Source organism: Ixodes scapularis, unplaced genomic scaffold, assembly GCF_016920785.2.
Source record: "Ixodes scapularis isolate PalLabHiFi unplaced genomic scaffold, ASM1692078v2 PGA_scaffold6__148_contigs__length_123643588, whole genome shotgun sequence".
Lineage (NCBI taxonomy): Eukaryota > Metazoa > Arthropoda > Arachnida > Ixodida > Ixodidae > Ixodes > Ixodes scapularis.
The window spans coordinates 44,833,769-44,852,568 of NW_024609881.1; the positions used below are offsets into that span (position 1 = coordinate 44,833,769).

General features: G+C 46.6%; 1 protein-coding gene across 1 annotated transcript; it reads left to right on the forward strand.

Annotated features, from left to right (window-relative positions):
• Positions 1-468: 468 nt before the first annotated feature.
• LOC121838409 (zinc finger protein 431-like) lies at positions 469-4,734 on the forward strand. Its single transcript, XM_042294656.1, has 2 exons — positions 469-568; positions 3,995-4,734. The coding sequence occupies exons 1-2, from the start codon at positions 553-555 to the stop codon at positions 4,600-4,602; spliced, it is 624 nt and encodes a 207-aa protein (XP_042150590.1). The 5' UTR covers positions 469-552; the 3' UTR covers positions 4,603-4,734.
• The last annotated feature ends 14,066 nt before the right edge of the window (positions 4,735-18,800 follow it).

The window sequence follows — 18,800 nt, forward strand, 5'->3', positions numbered from 1 at the left end:
AAGTTCCATGCTTGTTTTTGAACGTTGTAAGGTATTTTTTAATATTAAAAGCAACTTCAAAGCACTGTTATTCATTACAAAGATCACTTACAAAAACATCATACACGTTTCTTTGATAAATACACTTTGTAATCAACGTAGATGTGAAGTAACATAGTCACTCTGTGCTTTGACATAGTGCGTCGTCTCCTCGCATCCTACCAGCTGCGTCACAGGAGGGCGCCCTTGAGGTGGCACTACCAAAACATCTCGTCGCCATTACATGAGAGGTGCGACAGTAGGAAATAATAAGTGGGTTGTTTACCAGGTACTGGGCTAATGCTGGAAAAGAATGAAGAGGACTATGTCAGTTAAGAGGGCAGTCAAGGAAGCTGAAAAAGACATGAGGGAGTTCGAGATTGGAAAAGAAGCCTGCTATGCAGGAAAATTTGTATTAAGAAAAGAGAACTTTTTTCACAATTCAAAAATGTTTGCTTCTGTGTGGCAAAGACAGGTACTGAGGACCAAGGCTCATCGGTCAGGACCTGAGGAGACGGATACAAATTGTACACTATGGGGACAGGCAAAGGTAATAGCAGGGCATTGTAGGTATATACTTACACTGAAGCAGACTTTTTCATTGCTTTGGGATCAGAGTGGTTTATGAAGGAATAAGTGGTTTCCAAAAGTTTAATTGTACTAAGAGATGGCTGGAGAAATGGTAAGAAGGGCTCAGGAAAGTGACAAAAACAACAACAATAAAACGAGGAGTAAATTTACTTATAATTTAGGCAGGATATCTCGAGGGTTTGCTCGAACCAAATTCTTTTCCCCTAATTTCCCCTAATCAATCCAGGATAAAGAATCTTGTGTTTTTCACCCACAATGTGCGAATCAACGAAAGCGATATCTGTAGCACGGTCGTGTGCGCACATACCCTAGGACAGAGGCACGACTTTGTTACTTCTCATAGCTATACGTGGTTTGCGTCGTGGATGCCACCGACGACTGCAACCAGTGCTCGGTGATCTGTGAAGCAAGTGGATGAGCGTGGTGGAAGTTCCTGCTGTTTTCCTGCTTTGCAGATATTAAGCATTTGTAGCAAATATTACCACACCTTCATAAAGTTGCCGCCCAAAAACGGAGTTTGCCACAATGAATGTAGGCTCAGAACGAGCCCCACTTATCTTCTGAGGAGGACTACAATCTTGGTGGTGTGCAATGAATGTTGTGGAAGCTATTCGTAAGCTCGCACTCTGCAGGAACCGACTAAACTATGGCCACCAGTGAATGCCACGTTCAGCACCACAATGCGCTTGAGTGAGCAGGGAGTCAATAACCTTGATGCGCGATTGCCATAAAGCACTTGGAGACTATGGCCGCTAAGACGTAACATAACAAGCAGAAATCGCCCGCAGGAACGGCTAAGAACAGAGCAAAAAGATTCGGCGAAAGAAGTGGCAGTACGAACAAGAAGCCTCCTTAAAAACAGGGATGACATCAGGGCATAAGGTTCCTTGACAAACAGCCAGCCCTCTGAATTCCCACTCAGAAGCTGGTGGTAGCATTCGACCAGCTTGAACACTCAGACACGAGATGCACGCAGTTGAGGAAGCAACGTGAGCTGCTGCATCCACTCATTTCCCATTCACAAACTATTTAGAAAAGCCTCAATTGATTTCCTACAACTTTGTTAAATTTCTTTCATGTGAATAGGTGGGCTTTTAATGCATCGTCGTATAGGAAGACGTAACTGGTTGCAAAGGCCAAATGTTCAACTGTGGTTATTCTTGGCCTGTTTCGTGTCTATTTTGCACAGTGAAACATTGTCTGATAAGATTTGTTTTTCTTGTTTTGTTTCTTTGCTGAGCAGTGTAAGGGTGGAGGGGCCTCTTCACGTAAATCTGTTTACCTTTTGCTTCTCCACCCAGGACTCAAGGAGTCCAAGTAAAGATTATTATTACATGGTGTGGATCATGAGTCTCGAACCCATTTTAGTGTGGGGGCCAGATAGCCCACTGCTGAAGAGTGTCAAGGGCCAAGGAAGGCAAAAGGGAGGGGGGGCTGAAAGGTTTTATAAAAAATGAATTTTAGGCCAATGCTTTTCTGTAAATATCAGCGGACCGTGGGGTGATTGCTGGGATGACCTTAAAGAGATTGGGGGAAAAGAAATAAAAACACTTTCCACCTTTCTCTTCCGCCCTTGGAGAGAGTCGTCAATTTTCTGTTGGCATCGCCCTAACACCAGACCCACTGGGGTACAGGGTTGAGACCTTGGGCCACAGCCACGAGGGAGGGAGTCCCAGTTTTCCTCCTTTCCTCCAGCTGTGCTACTTAGTTGTTCTTAATTCTGTTTTCCCTGGATGATTTTCACCAGCACTCTAACCTCCTCTCTGTTCCATCTACTTTACTGTATTCCATCCTGTAATCCAAACTGCCATCTCTTCCAGCGAAACTGAGGGCCCCCGGCACTTCTTTCACCCCTTTGGGAAGGGCGGCACTAAGCTCCTTACATGTTAGAATCACATGTTGAATTGTTTATCTCCTCTTTACATATAGTGCTCATTTTATCTGTATCTTCAAATTTAGCACTGTATTATTTATTCTTAAGACTCCTGTCTTGGCCTGAGGCAGCTAAGTGCTTCCTCTGCAATTATCACCTTGCCAAGGTGGTGTGCCCATGGTTACCGGAGTTATTTTCAACCAAAACATGGCTGTCCATAAATGTGCATAGCGGAAGAGCAAAGACAAGCTAGAAAAGCGGCCTCAGGTGACAAACCTGAAGCACATTATAACAGAAGGAGACAAGGAAAGCTTACACATTTGGCTGGAAGGCCCCAATAGATTGAGCCATCGTTCGATGCCAAGGTCTCAAGCCTTTTGGTGGATGCACAGCCAATAGTAGACAGCAGAGAAACCCTCGGTGAATTCAGTAACCCAAGGTCTTAACTAAGCTTTTTTTATCTTTAGTGGACCTCTGTGTCCATTATAATGAAACCAACCTGCATGTATTTACCCAGTTCCCAAAACTAGCTGCCCGTAGTCTGGACAGCCTCTTTTAATATTCACGAGGCAGAGTTGCATGGGGAGGTTTTTTACCAAAAATTGTGTCTATATAGTGGGGCGTCCATATCAGCAAAATATGACTGCATCACATGTTAAAATTATTTTACTGATAACTTGAAGGAAGACTTTCAAACTGACCTGCCATGATTAGTCATTGCCAATGAGAAAACATAATATCTAACAATCTCCAGAAATATTGTTTTTGTTTCAATCCCTGAATAATGAGGTATCCAGCCCTTAAAAAGTATTGAGATCCCGATTCTAAATCCAAAGATACTATGGTTAAACATTTTCTTGTGACAAACAAAAAAAGGGAAGAAAATTCTTAGAAAACAGATAAAGTTTTCAAAGTGAGAAGATATGCTGCTCGAAGTTTGTTTTCTTCTTACCCGAAAACCGGCTATCGCCAACTGCCCGGCTTGAGTCGCGCCTACTTTCTTCATTGTCACGTACTGTTTTCTATGGTTTAGAGAAAAACACCAAAGATAATCAGCCATGGGTCATCGAAGGCATACACACAAATACAATACCCATTTTTTGTGGCATTTAAAAAACTGCAAATGCGTTCATTGCAACAATAAAAAAAGTTGCACAGCCAAGTGACTTGGTAATTTTCTCCTCTATATTTCTTCATCCTCCCCAGTCCAGTTTCGGTTTCGAGTTGTTGCATATTTTAACTTTAATAAAATATATGTGACGCTGTAGCAAAATATTGATTAAGTAGCCTTCAGACACCAAAATAAATTGCCTGGCAAACAATTTAAAAAAATTTGTGGGTTGTTAATGGTGCCAGTTGCATTTGAGTGCTTCTGTGAATCGAATTTCAAAGCGCAGCAAAATATTAAACTACAGCTGCGGCCAAATTGCATTATGACTACTTTTTCCAAAATAAGTGACTATCCTGGTTTTGCTTTCCTTGTGTATCAATATATATGGTCTTTTCTTCTAGGTGATGGAGCCACATTGTTAGGGGAGACCAGCTGCGCGCTGAAAGTCACAAAGGATATCTGGTTCGGATGCTGTTCCTGCACCTATGTCACCAGAGATCAGCGTGTAATTGTGAGCCACCTGGCTGTCCATGGTGATGAACAATTCAAGTCCCAGCATCCTCCCATGTCTGGCTCTAAGTCCCAAGTGCTCAGCAACACTCAAAAGCACAAGAGTGATAAGTTTTACAAATGCAGTCTGTGTCCTCAAGCCTTTGCTCGAGATTCCCATCTGCGAATTCATAATCAAACACATACTGGTGAAAAGCCATTTAAGTGCAAGCAGTGCCCCCTAACCTTTTCTCGAAACTGTACTCTGCAAATCCATCATCGAATACACACTGGTGAAAAGCCATTTAAGTGCATGCTATGCCCCAAAGCCTTTGCTCAAAATTCGAATCTGAAACGCCATAATCAAACACACTCTGTTGAAAAGCCATTTAAGTGCATGCAATGCCCCAAAGCCTTTGTTCTAAATCGTGATCTGCGGAACCATAATAGAACACACACAGGTGAAAAACCATTTAAGTGCAAGCTGTGCCCCAAGCCTTTGCTCAAAATTGCCATTTGAGAACTCATAATCGAACACACACTGGTGAAAAGCCATTTAAGTGCAAGCAGTGCCCCAAAACCCTTGCTCAAGCTTCCCATCTACTAAGCCATAATCATTTGCACACAGGTGAAAAGCCATTTAAGTGCAAGCAGTGCCCCAAAGCCTTTTCTCAAAGTGTCAATCTGCAAAGGCATTATCGAACGCACACAGGTGAAAAGCCATTTAAGTGCAAGCAGTGCCCCAAGGCCTTTTCTTATAATAGGAGTTTCATCCATCATAAAATGCAGTGTTTAAAAACCTTACAAGTGCAAACAAAGCCCCAAAAGCTTTGCTCAAAATAGGAGTTTATCCACAAAAACCAGATGCACATGTGCAGAATGCCTTCTGGTGGACCCGTAAGTTGAACCTGCCCTGTGTGATCATTTAACTCATGTGCAGAACTTTATGCCATTTCAATCGAAGTATACATATACCTGAGTGCAACATAGGTCCCAAAGGCTTGGCTCGGATAAATAGTTAAGCTCGCCACACTGAAGCGCTTATGCGCATTAAGCCTCACAAATACCAGCAGCGTCCCAGGCCATTTTCTGAATGGTCTTGTCTCATCGGGCACATGCTAACACGAGGTTAACAAACCCTAAGGGCATTTGTGTAAAGCTTGAAGCAAGTAGGCCTTTCAAATTCCAGCAATACAGTCAAACCCGATTATATCAAATGCTTGTATCAGACTATTTCTGAACAGACTACTAGCTGCAATGAAAATGCATAGCGAGAAAAGTGGTTAGATTGAATGAAAGTTGCAGTGCCTCCCAATAGATTGAACTACCAAGAGCAACGATTTGCTCTGCAAACTGGCATTGCCCCATTGCATATGCAATGGGGCAATGCCAGCTTTCAGAGCAAGCTGCCTTTCTCGTCTTTTGAGCGGCCGCGGAGACTCTTCCAAAGAAAAAAATTTTCTCTTTTGTGGAGGGAGCAGGGAGAGAGAGGGTGAGATCTTGAAAGATCTTGAAAAACAAAGAAGCAAGCACTGAATAACCATGTGGTACGTTCCTCATGATGTACAGACGCTTCTTTGAGAGTAAACAACTTTTCTAAATGTGGCATGCTTGTTTGTTGGCAAATTCATTAAAACTTTTATATCGAATTACTTGCTATATCAAACTTGTAGACATATTTTTTGCGAGTTCGATATAAACGGGTTTGATTTATCCAAGAAGCTTTTCCAGCTTGGTTGGCCATATAGACTGTGCACACAAAGCCAGACTACCGTATTTGCACAAATATAACGCGAGTTTTTTTCTCAAAATTACAAGCTCCAAAACGCATCTCGCGTTTTATTCGGAATCGAGTTCAGCCACGAGGTGCGCGAGTCTGGAGAAAGCTAGAGTAAAAAGCCATCCCTCCGTCTCAATGCAAAATATCCGGTGCGAAAAGAAGTGGGGGTGTGGAAGGGAATTTATTAGCTATTGGGCCACGTGAAGGGGCAAATAGAAAACATAAAAAAGCATTTTTATCGCTTTTGTGTTTGTACAATGTGCGCACGCCGCAGAAACTCGGCGCGCGCCATGCGGAAATGCGGCATTGGCCAATTCGAGCCAAGTCAAGCCGGGCCAAGTCAGGTCATTACAAGCCAAAACCACCAAATGCATTTACGCAATCGTGCAACATGAGGCATTTGTTCATGCAGAGGGACCAGAGCAAGAAGTGTGATCATGTATCGGATTCAGCTGTATTTTTTCTGCCTGCGCATTGTTTAGTTGATCTGGTGTTTGTGTGTTGGTGCTTCTGCTTCGTGCCTTGTTTGGATTGTGGGCTGCCGAGGAGCTCGCAGGGAAGAAAAAGGAACTACCAGACAAGCAGGTGCCGTGCTGCTGCTTCTCTGTGTAGTCGCCAAATGGATTGTAAACGGAAGGACCTGAGCAGTGAAGATAAGTGTAGTCAAAACATAAACTGATATTTCTTCTATTTCCCTTGGCTTTTCAAATCTGCTATGCCCCAAGTGCGAGAAATTGACGCGGCCTCGGTACGCGTTATAATAGCAATCATATTTCTTTTTCTTTCTGAGGGCATCAAAACCTGCCCTCGCCTTATATTCGTGCAAATACAGTATTTAGCCTTGCTCTGGAGCCTCGTCCAAATGCCACCGTTTGTCATCACTCAATGTATTGGGGAGTAGTAAATGATTCTTCTCTAGCTGTGGTCTAGAGGCTGGGTCAGTGAATAGGAGACATTGTTTAGTTTTTGTCAGGGCAGAGTAAGATGCAAACTTGCCATAGTTAATGTGTGAGCAGAATTCAATCTTGCTGAATAAAAAGAAAAAAATTGGCAGTTTTAACTTTTACATTGTTTCTTTCAGCCACTGCGGGTTTTGGTACTGGAGTAACCGTTCATTCACACACTTGCGACCGCTTACGACCAGAGAGGCTAAAAACCGGTTTTTAAGTCTCGTGTTGGCTTACGACTCTCCAGTGCTGTGCAGCCAGCCGTGAGCGGTCACAAGAGGCTTAAAAACCGATCTTGTCTCAGTCGGTCAAAGTCCAACGCATGTGTATGAATAGGCCTGAAGTAGTGTGAAGTAACTTTTTCCAAGATTTTTCTTTTGACGTCCTGTACCATGCTAAGACCTCATTCTTGCAGCTTCCTCGGTGGGGAACTAATTGCCGAGTCTGTGTATACACCGCAACACTTCCTGTTACCGGTTGGGACGTCGCTAGTTGAATCTCTTGCACTGCTCAGTAGCTTTTGTTATAAATTGACATGTACCCATTTTTAATTCAGTGTAAATCCCCTTGGAACTGCATTGAAGAAAGTTTTAGAATATTTGATACTGATATTTACTCCAAGTGTTTTCGTCTTCCTTTGCACAGGCATCTTCACAGTCATGTATTTATCTGATACCTGTTTTGAGATATCACTTTCTCCGATGGTTAGGTGTTCCCAGTATTTTCTTGCTCCGTGTCTGCCCAGCCTGCAGCACGCGCTCCATGTCTTCCTGCGTGATTTGGCAACGCGTGTGCGCTCAAGGTCCATGAGACTTCAAAGCGCTCTCGAACCTATGTGCCAAGGAGAGAGAGGAGGAGACGAGAACGTGTGGGGGGGGACGTCGGAACACCGAGCTCTGATCATCAAGTTATGTATGCTAGAGGTTCAACTGGTGCTAATGTGCTATCACAAATTAAAGCAGACTGCAACCAGTCAAAAAATTACTTCCGGTAATGCATTTGTATGGGAAAAAGTGAGTGCATCTTCTTTCTGTGCTCAGCTATAAGAGCAAATATCCTGAAACATTCCCACATACTAGATGGCTTGGAATGTTTCTCGGTTAGGCAGACAAAATGATTGGTCAGTTACGGCGTATTTCTTTCAAATTCGCCGCATTAAAAACGGCTTCAGTGATATATTTATGTACACTGTCGGACATTGTTGGTGCGGACACGACGTTGACGCTTTCCAGCATGGGGGTCGTACGTGCCAAACGAATGAAGGACACTTGAAAAACTAAGAGAGACTACAAGAGCTATGCTGCACTCTCAAGAAAAAAGGGTGTCAAAAGGTGTATTCTTACACCTTTTGTCCCATATAATACACCCCAGAATTTCAATTCGACGTACAGTGCCCTACAGTCAAACAGAGGGCCCGAAATTTTACGAGGGGCTTGATAGCCGTGTGGTACAACATTTTAAATAGCTAAAGTACGTATCAAAGACCACATAAAGAAAACACCGAGTTTTTACAGTAGGTCCAAGAAAACCCCGATTATTTTTTTCATGTTCAGTAAAACGTACATTAGCTATTTTAATAAGTTGCACCACACGGCTATCAAGGCCCTCGTAAAATTTCGGGCCGTCTGTTTGACTGTAGGGCGCTGTATGTCGAATTGAAGTTTCGGGGTGTATTATATGGGACAAAGGGTGTAACGATACACCTTTTGACACCCCTTTTTCTTGAGAGTGTGTAGCGCTGGATCAGTAGCTCCCTGTGCGTGAAGGCCACGTAATGCATCCGTTTTTGGATATGTAAGTGCTGCTTTCTTTCTGCTTTGTGCTAAGATGCTTGTTTTGTGTTCAAAACGGCACCCGCATGCTCAAAATCTTTGAGAACAAGGGCCTAATAAAAACTGCCAGGCGTAGAAAATAAAAAAAAAACGTCACCTTTCATAGCCTACATACTTTATACTTTACGTTTTTAATGTTGTTAACAGCTCGTAAAGATGCACAAAGGGGTCATTTTAATAGTGACAGGACTGGCGTATTAGCAATATATAAGCGTCACTAGAATTCTGGCAGACCTTGAACACACTATATTCCTTTCGATTCTTATTTTCTTAGAATTGTTGCTTGTTTTTACATGCCTAATGTGGAACACAGGTTTGGGCCTGAAATATAGCAAAGTTAAACATTGTTCACTGATCAAGAAAATTGTGCTAACTATAGCAATTACACTTTTATAATGTTAATCAATGTACATACTATCCGGTATGACTTAAATAACGAAAGTGTTCCATGTTTTTTTCCGGCAAAGAGACAAAATGCATGTGCGTTTACCCATAAAAGTGCACAGGACCACAGCAAAAGTAGTCTGGTTGCTGTCTGCTTCAATTTGCGCCACGAAAGTCGCATAGACACTAGCATCAGTTGAACTTCTAGCATACGTTGTAATAACTCTATGGCTCTGATTTGGTGCGAACAGGGAGATGAAAAAGACAAACGATGAGAGTCTGAAGGAACATCAACATTACACCATGTTTAGTGGAAAGGGAAAGCGCCTAGCTACACCATTTGTCCCAGTGGACGGGTGAAGCGACGTGCGTGTCTTTGTCAAGATGCCCGTCGTTAAAGAAAACCAACACCTCCAAGAAGGCACAAGGATCGGGTGAACCTGTGACCAAGTTGCCTGCCGCCGTCTTACTTTTTCTCACTCTTCCTCATTCTTTTGCTTTGTATGGAGCTCCCTATGGTCAATCCGTTTCTGAGAAGGTACACATTTATTATTATTTACATGCAGAGTTGGTATGGTGCACCCAACCCAACATGTCAGGTGCTCCATGGGCTAATTCTTACGACCGCTGCTGCGGTCCTCACCACGGATTTTCTACAACTCTTGCATTGCATGCCAACCGTGTCCGTGCTGTGTACGGGACCACCCTGCTTCCCTTAACTTGGCTGCCCATTGCTAAACCTTTCGACCAGCATGGCGTCAACCGTGCTGGTCGACCTGTATGTCCCCGCTGTGAGCGCACCCGGAGAACCCGGAGTCTCAGCTGTGTCTTGCTTCTGTATGCTGAACACCTGACCTTACTCCTGCCCATTTGCAGCCCCGCTGACTATGACTCCCTCCAAGCCGACCTTGACGTGTCATTGATTGACCAAGCAGCACAACTTGCCCACCAACGTCGAAAAGTCCTGTGCAATGACTTTTATTGGACTGTACCGTCCCCCAGGAGCACCCGCACTCACTCTTGGGGACAGGGAAATTCAGCATGTGGCTGTGCTGTGCTCGCTGTTGCGTTCAATGCACGACTGTCGTTCGCAGCCCACGTTCACCGAACAGTCGCCAAGTCCCGCCGTATGCTTGTATTTGTTGATCGCACCACCACTGGCATGCCACCAATGGCGTTTCAGCACCTCTACAGTGCCCTGGTGTTACCCTGCCTAGACTACTGTTCTGCCCTCTGGCTGCCCCACTCTGCTGCTCTCTAGGCTCACCTCACCAGCGTGCAGCGGCGTGCTGCCTACACATATTACACAGTGATGTAATTGCTGCGCCAATTGTGCCAAACTGCGCCAAGGAGCTAACCCTGCTACATCCTACTACATTTCTCCAAAATATGGGTAATCTGCGCCAAGCCTGCGCCGAATGACCATTTTGGCCGCCTTTCAAAACTGAAACTAAACTGAGAACCGTAATTCAGCATGCGTGAGCTAGGTAGCGCAAGCGGCCGCCCAACACAACGTATACCGCATCAATCGTCTATCCGGTCTTGCATGGCTTTTTCCGCCGTCTCGGGTTTCGCACTCTCGTCGTCCCAAGAATCTCGTTTTGCGTCTTTTTAAAAAAAATTCAATGATTGACGTGTGCGTGTGCGGACGCTCCGACGTTAGTGTGCCGGGTGCCGGACATGCCGTCATGTTGTGAAACAAAACCACGTTTTTGCGCGGTGAGAGTTACTTTATGAGCTGAAGCGCTCCCGCGACCAGTCGCCTTGGTCGCGCGACGTCTTGTGTTGCCGTCCCCACGTCACTGCAGATATGGCGCTTTCTAACCTGAAAGGCATCGACATTCCTGTTTGGGTTTAAATCATACGCTCCTACAAAAATCCCTATTTAACTCAAAGACTGCTTGGCTCAGTATTGATGATTTAGGTTCCTTTCGTTGGGCTTTCTTTCGCGAGGGACCCTGGTACGTGAAAAATCTGCCGTGACAGAAAGTTTGTGAAGTGAGCTATTAAAGCAGAGAAGACAATGTCTGCACGCTGAACCTGCACAGCACGCTTATTTGTTACCAGTTCAGTCGTTTCACAAAGCGTTTCAAGAACGTTTTGACCCTGGCTCGCGATGTCATACACCGATCACGATGTAAGATAATACTCTTCAGGTGAGGACAGCGCGCTCCTCGCGCAGAGCAGATAAAGTTCGCTTTTCACTCTCTCTCTCTCACTATGGTTTCAAGCGGCGCCGGCAGATGACTCGTCGACCCGTGGGCACGTTCAAGGACGGCTCGTGCCGCCTCATGCTCCACACGCGGAGAGCTCCAGCGAGGTTGTCGCTCGTGCAGAAAGACCAGAGTGTACCGGGGTGTCATGGCAACGAGATAATTTTTTTCGCTCTCACACAGTTTCACCGTTTGGCCAACGGCGACACTGTCAGCCGCAGGCAGGCAGAGCAGGCACGGTGGCCGCGGAATAATGCAGCCTTTCGGATGCCTGTCGAACGAAGACTATCTGATTCCTCGCGCCGCGCGTTCAGCCCCGCCGTGTCCTCACCTAAACAGTGTATCTTACCAAAACATTACCGTTCTGTGTCAATCACCTCGATTGTCTGTCGAACATTTGAAAGGATAGTTAAAGGAGCTGTGCAACGATATTCAATTGGAATGTTTTTCTCTCTACATGAGCTTACTGGCACTAGTGGGACTCAAGGATACTTGCACGCAACGCCACTGGCCAAGAAACTCCTTTGTTCCGGTGGAATTTCAAGGACAAAAGCGATCACTTTCATTCAATCTCTCCTTTGCAAAATTTGATGACGTAACTCGGGGATCGCAGTACACCCAAGTGACGATATTTGAATGCGGTTCATAGATTGGACCCGAGCATTGCGCGGGCACTCGACTTGGGCTCGTGACAATTGCTAGCTCGAGAAGCATTCGGGCTGTGACCCGGGTCCAATCGCTGCAACGACGACAACAGCCGAGCCATAACAATGTCTGGAACTCAGCGCGTGTCCTGCGCTTTGCCAACCCCAGCGCGTGGCTATGATCAACACTGGCGGCATATAATCGGCTCCAGATCGCGTGGCCGCTTGTTCTGGCTGCGAGTTGAGGGGGTGAACGCTGCTCGTTTTTCTTAATTTTTTTTCTGGGACTTCTATTGCGTGGATTGAAAAACGAACGCGTGTTTCATAGGTCATTAACGTTAGGGATCCGTTTTAAGCGGTATTTGTGCACAATACAAAAATTGTTGCACAGCTCCTTTAACGGCCAGCTTCTCAACCACCTTGAAGAATCCGGCTATCTCTCCGACAGTCAGCACGGCTTTCGAAGAGGTCGCAGCTGCGAATCAGCACTGGCAACTATTACCCATTTTATTATTGATCACATGGATAATCGAACCATGACAGATCTAATCCAACTTGACCTAAGCAATGCGTTCGATACGCTACTCTCGACATTAATCTCCTGCTTGAGAAGCTCACACACGCAGGCATACACGGTTTCCTATTCACCTGGATATCAAGGTTTCTGCGGAATCGCAGCCAACAAGTTGCGTACTGTGGGGCACGCTCTACAGAGAGGGTCATCTCATCAGGAGTGCCACAGGGCTCTGTCCTCGCTCCGACACTCTTTCTCATGTACGTGAGCGACATGCCACGCAACGACAAGTGTATTCTAGTGCAATACGCAGACGATACATCGATCGCGACGACAATTTCGTCCCAGTCTGACGCACGTTACTTGCAAAGCTATCTAGAAGATATAGAGAGATGGATCTCAAGACAACACCTAAGCCTGAGCGCATCAAAGAGTTCCGTGATACGTTTCTCAAACTGCAAAAAACCGACAAGCCCTGTATATACTGTAGAAGGCACTCCATTACCCGCATCAGACCACCTGTCCATCTTGGGTGTCACGTTTTCCCAAAACTTGGATTTTTCCGCACATATTGCCGGCGTTATCGCGAAGTCCCGCAGGACGCTTGGCTTCATCACCCGCGTCGCAAGGCCAGGTGGGCCGGCGGTCCTGCAGGCACTATATACATCCTTAGTCCTGCCTTCATTGGAATACTGCTCTCTCCCCCTCAACAACACCTAATCGAGAGACTGGAGAGTGTGCAGCGCCGCGCAACCCGTAAAATCTGCGCCTGGTCCCCTGGCACGACCGACGTGCCGCACCACACACGGCTCAGAACCCTTGGCTGGCGGCCCCTCGATCAGAGACGGCGGATTTCTCGAGTTCGCATGCTGTGCCGATTGCTGGACGGATCTCTTTCGGGGACTCGCCTATCGGCAGCCGTACGTCTCGGTAGAAGATCAGGTCAGCCCGAACTTCTTCGAGGCAGGACTGTTCGTCACACCGAATCCCTGCTGCCTGCCGCCATTAGGGACTTTTTGACCATACCATTAGCTTCTCGTAGCCCTCTGCCCACATCACACGATGAATCCCGGGAACTTTGCAAGGTATTCGCTAGACTAATGCCTTCGCGTCTGCTGCCATCATGATCTTCACTCCCTCACCCCCTCTTCCTCTTGAATCATAATCATCGCCATCGTCATCAGCAACATCATCGTCATCACCACCACCTCCATTATCACTTCCATCATAGTTTTAACGCTTCTAAAGCTGGGCAACGCACACGGCGGCAGGCTGGCAGACGCACACGCGTAAGGGTTTTTGCCTATCTGCTTTGCCTGGCACGCCGCCGTGTGCGCACCAATTTAAGTGCAAATAAATCACTCACTCACTCACCGTGACACCGATGCGCCCAAGTTCTTTTTTTCTGTGTGTTTAGCCTGTACCTCGCCTGCCGGTCTGGCAAGCACGCGCCGCTGGACTGTTTATAGCCATGTGCTGGACAGTTACATTTTGCATACTATGTTGGGAACCATTTGGCGACGGAGCGGACCAATCTCACAGCTAGTTTAAGTACGCCACCGCTGCCGACATGCATCGTGGGAGCTGTAGTCTTTCTGCACGCGCGACAACCCTGCTGGAGGTCTGCGCGAGCATAGCACGAGGCGGCATGAGCTCTCTCGTGAATTGGCGTCTGCCTCCTATGAACTACAGTTATGGCGGCGTCACGCATGCGTGGAACGCTTGGTGAGATCGGTCGAAGCACGTGCAACCGCAAGCCTGCCGAAGTTGCCCTCACATGCATGTGAACATGATTGCACGACAGAGGCACCATCCAGAATGCTTGCGATCCATTGTTTTAGGTTTGCTTACTTTTTATAAAAATCTGGCACGTCGGGAGCCAGTAAAACGGTGGCAAGTGTTTTTTTCGGAATTGCTCGGGCAACGCTTACAGCACTGTATACCTGCGGGATGTCTCGGCAGTAAAAACACAAGCCGCGAGTTCCGTCACAACACAACACAAAGTGCCCTTCGTTTGTCCAGCAGTTAAAACAAATATTTATTTTTCCAAGAATATCTGCTCCAAAAGCCGCTTTTTCGTCACCGAAACACTGTTTTGGCTTCTCCGAAAGCCGCTTTTGCTGCTCCAAAACGCTGTTTTGGCTGCGCCAAAGGCCACTTTTTCTGCTCCAAAACACTGTTTTGGCTGCTCCAACAGGTGCTCCAAAATGGCTTAGGCCAATCACATCACTGATTACAGCTACTGCATGCCTTCTGCTTTATGCCTTTCATATATACAGGCTACAACAGATGGCTTGCTGCAGTTTGCCTCATGGCAGCCCCTTGCATCGAGGGTGCAGGCAGCCACCATCAGTCTGCTTTGTCGACTCCTGGCTGCTGGTCACAAGAACTAGTGGATGCTCCACGCCTCAACAACTTTCCAGCCCCTCCTCAGCCGGACAGCAAAGCATGGTTCTTTGTAGTTGCCTTGTGCTGTTGCACTGTGGCGATAGCTGCCCCCTGAACTCGCACAAACTGATGTCCACTACTGGACCTATCTTGAAGGCTGTGCAGCACGTATGATGAATTTCATTAACCCCTAGCTCTTTTTTGTTTTTTGTTGTTGTTCTTGTTGTGCATTTTGTTGCTTTTTTTTTAACATAATTTTGCGCTTGTGTGTTTGCAATAATAGGCCCTAAAATTGGGACTGCAAGCCTCCGTGGTATGGGTATCACTGCCTTTTGCGACCCTGTGCCCTTGGATCAACCCCTCCATGGTATGAATAAAATATTAGTATTATTATTATTATTAAAAGTGTCCCATTGCAGATCTTCTGGATAGGAGCCGAAAGCTACTGTCTGAATAAAATAATTCATTGGTGTGATACATCCACTTGTTTGTTAATTCATTTATTTTGAATTAAGTGGTTTCACTGCCTGCGCTAGGACCTCTCGGGCAGCTTTAATCTTCGCACACAAGCGTGCAGACGTGATCTACAGGGGGGAACAGCGCACCCGCAAAACAGTCACTCGAGTCAACACACACACAAAAGAGACACACAGCCCTGACTGACAAGTTTCGGGTGTATTTACACTTCTTTCTCTTCTATTTGTATTCTGGGATAATAAGAGGTCTTTAATTCTCTTCTTTCGTTATGAAGCTAAATTTAAGGCTAACTACCGTATTTACTCGCAGAATGAACGCACTTTTTTTTTCCGAAAAATCGATGCAGGGGGGGGGGGGGGCGTTTATTACGCCAAGTAAAATTTTTGCGGCCGTATTTACTCGCATAATGAGCCGACCTTTTATCCTGAAAGATCGAAGCAACTTCTTATCTTTTTGCGTGCGGCGCCCGACCCCGTAACCAAACTAAGCTGTGCAAAAAAAAAACTTTTTTTTTTTAGCTTGGTTTTTTTTTTGCCGCCTTGTGCAAGCTGTTTTGTTTGCTTAGGCGAGGGCTCTCCGCTTATCTTTCCTGTCTCCTTGCGCGCGGCGCGCTACGCACGACCCCCCCCCCCCCTGTAACCAAACTGCGCTGTGGAAAAAAAAAAAAGCTCCTCTTTATGTTTTTTTTTTTTGCTTCCGTTGGATCTTTGCGATTTTTTTAACGCCTTTTGCAAGGCGTTTGCCTTGCAAAAGGCGCTGCCCATACATTCGCGACCTCGCTGCACCAGGATAGAAAAGTGCGTTCATTTCGCGCACGTGGGGGGAGGGGGTCAAAATTTTGACATCCGAGTTTGGGGTGCGTTTATTACGCGAGTAAAAAAAAAGTTGAAATTTTGAGAGCTGACTTGGGGGGTGCGTTCATTACGCGAGTGCGTTCATTGTGCGAGTAAATACGGTAAATTGAAATTAATGTAAGGCTAGGTAGTCTAATTCCAAGGAGATAACAAGAGGAAGAAATTGACCTCTTAATCTAAAATTGAGGTCAGCGATCAAAGTATAATACGGGAAGGGTTCACAAGGGTCGCGCGGGCATATTCCATTCAGCACGCCAGCCGGTCGTGGGCAGACGGTCGCCGAGTCGCGGAGTGCCTGCTAGGCCTAACTGCCGAGCTCGCGTGGTCGCGTTCGGTGGAATCGTGGCCGTAGAAGCTTTTCCGGGGTGTTTGTGGATCGAGCGTTCTTTTTCGTCGTTGTCTGGTTCAAGTACTTTTTACTTTTTTCTTGCTGCTTGAAGTCGGGACGCGTGAGAAGCGCACGCAGAAGAATAAACGTCCGTGGGTCGTCGCAACCGCGACGCTGTCGGCCATGCTGATTTGATCGTACGAAGTGCTTAAGACAGCTTCGGAGCTGTCGTAGGATTTCGTCGTAACCTGCGCAAAACTTCAGGGCTCTGCACTTCCGAAAGTCGCAGGAAAGGTAAGACAGACGCAGACGACGTTGCGAGCAGACGACGTTGCAAAGGAGCAGACGACGCTCAGATAGGGGGTCGCGATCAGCCAATCAGGGCATGGCGTTCTGACGTCACCTCTACCCCCTGCGCAAGAAGCAGACGAACTTGCCCTCCACATTGGATTTCTGAATTCCTCACTAATCGCACTCAGTACACTTCTATTAACAATGTAAAATCTACCAGAAGTACAGTAACGTCTGGCATCCCTCGGGGAACCGTTCTTGGCCCCCATCTTTTTTTAATCTACATTAATGATCTCCACCATCATCACTTCTGAAGTATATGTTTGTTCGCGGATGACTGTGCCATTTATAGACCGATTCATTCACGCCACGATCAACTAATCTTGCAGAACGATCTTCAACTTATAATGCAGGGGTGTCATAAATGGCAAATGGCTTTAAAGGGCAACTCCACTAAAAAAGTCGACCCTATCGAAATGACTGATATCGCTTTAGGAGGTCAAAATACGGTCATACCCAAAATATTACGTCAAACCGACGCCGCGTTATCGATTAAAACCAATATTAAAAATGTTCTCCCGGCTCGGTTAGCGGCCCGAAAGCGGGTGAGCAACGCTGGCACCGGGTGAGCTAGTGAAGCAACACTGGGCAATGACGTAGTTCTAGTCCTACGCTCTCGTACGGACGCCGCGAGCGCTTCGTTTCCCGTGGCATTCTGCGATTCTGCTGACGGCACGAGGTGTTTACCACATTATTTTGTGTTTCCCTATTTTTATTAGCCTCCAGGCAGTTCCTTTAACTCCAGCATTGCTTCCGCGACAGCGCGGAAGAGGGCGAAGCGGTGCCGCTCGCTCACGCGCGCGTCGTGGAGCCGGAGAGACTCGCCGTACTCGCGTTGGGCAATGTCGAGCAGGATTTGTAGTGGCCTGGGTTGCACCAAAAACCCGGTGCGCCACCCGGAGCTGCGGTTCCACCAGTTCCCAAGAGACCGTAAGAGGCACAAGGTGTGGGTCGGTGCCGTTCGCCGGATAGACTTCGGAAGACCGTTGACTCTGGGCTCCAACGCGAAGCTCTGCTCCCAGCAAGCTCTGCTCCCAGCACTTTACGTCAGACACCTACACATGGGACCTGCGGCTGCTGACTGTTGCGGGTTTCTCCACGAAACATGCGTCTTTGAAGAACGATGCGGTGCCGTCGCTGTTCGCGTACCGTCCGCCGGCTGCTCCAGCACGATCGGCCGGACGCAGCAGGTCGCGGCTGATCTAACTAGCGTGCACATAAAGGCACCTTAGCTTAGCAACTTAGACCACTTGTGGATAGATCTGTCCGTCTATCTCCCGTTATTTCGTTTTCTCTCGGTCCGCGAGCAAAAAACAAATACAGTCACGCTGCGCCGGCACCGACCGCGTCATATTTATAGCAGTCGGATTCGCTTTTCAGCCGGCAAATTTATAAATACACACTAAAACTTACTACATTTGGTGCATATTAACAAAGTGAAGCGGTAAAAAAAGAAAATGTGCATCTAACCTTCTGTTTTGAAACTCCACGTGCGATTGAGCCGACCTTGTCGGCGCGTCGGCTGAGAAGCGCGGGACCAGAACTAGGTCATGCCGACGACGCGCCACTAGTATCACTGTTGCCAAGCTGCTTCAACCGGTAGTTTCGGTTTCGCCGTGCCGCGGGAACAATACTTGGATTCGCGATATCTACAAAACTATACACACTACGGAAAAACAAATTATATCTCGTGATTCAGGGCCGCCGGCTTCGATTAAACAGATCATAACCCAAAAATTGTAAAAATGGAGTGGAGTTGCCCTTTAAACTATAATAAATGTAAATCGCTATCTTTGTTTCCCGCAGTTCACATGTTCTATCCTCCTCTTATCACCTTTCTAGCATCCCAGTAACTGCTTGTTCATCGTATAAATATCTAGGAATTCATCTGACATCTGACCTGTCACGGACCACTCACATAAAACATTTGTCACGCCGATGCTAACCGCACCCTGGGATCTCTTCGCCGTAACCTCAGACAAGCTACATTTCCAGTAAAACAACTA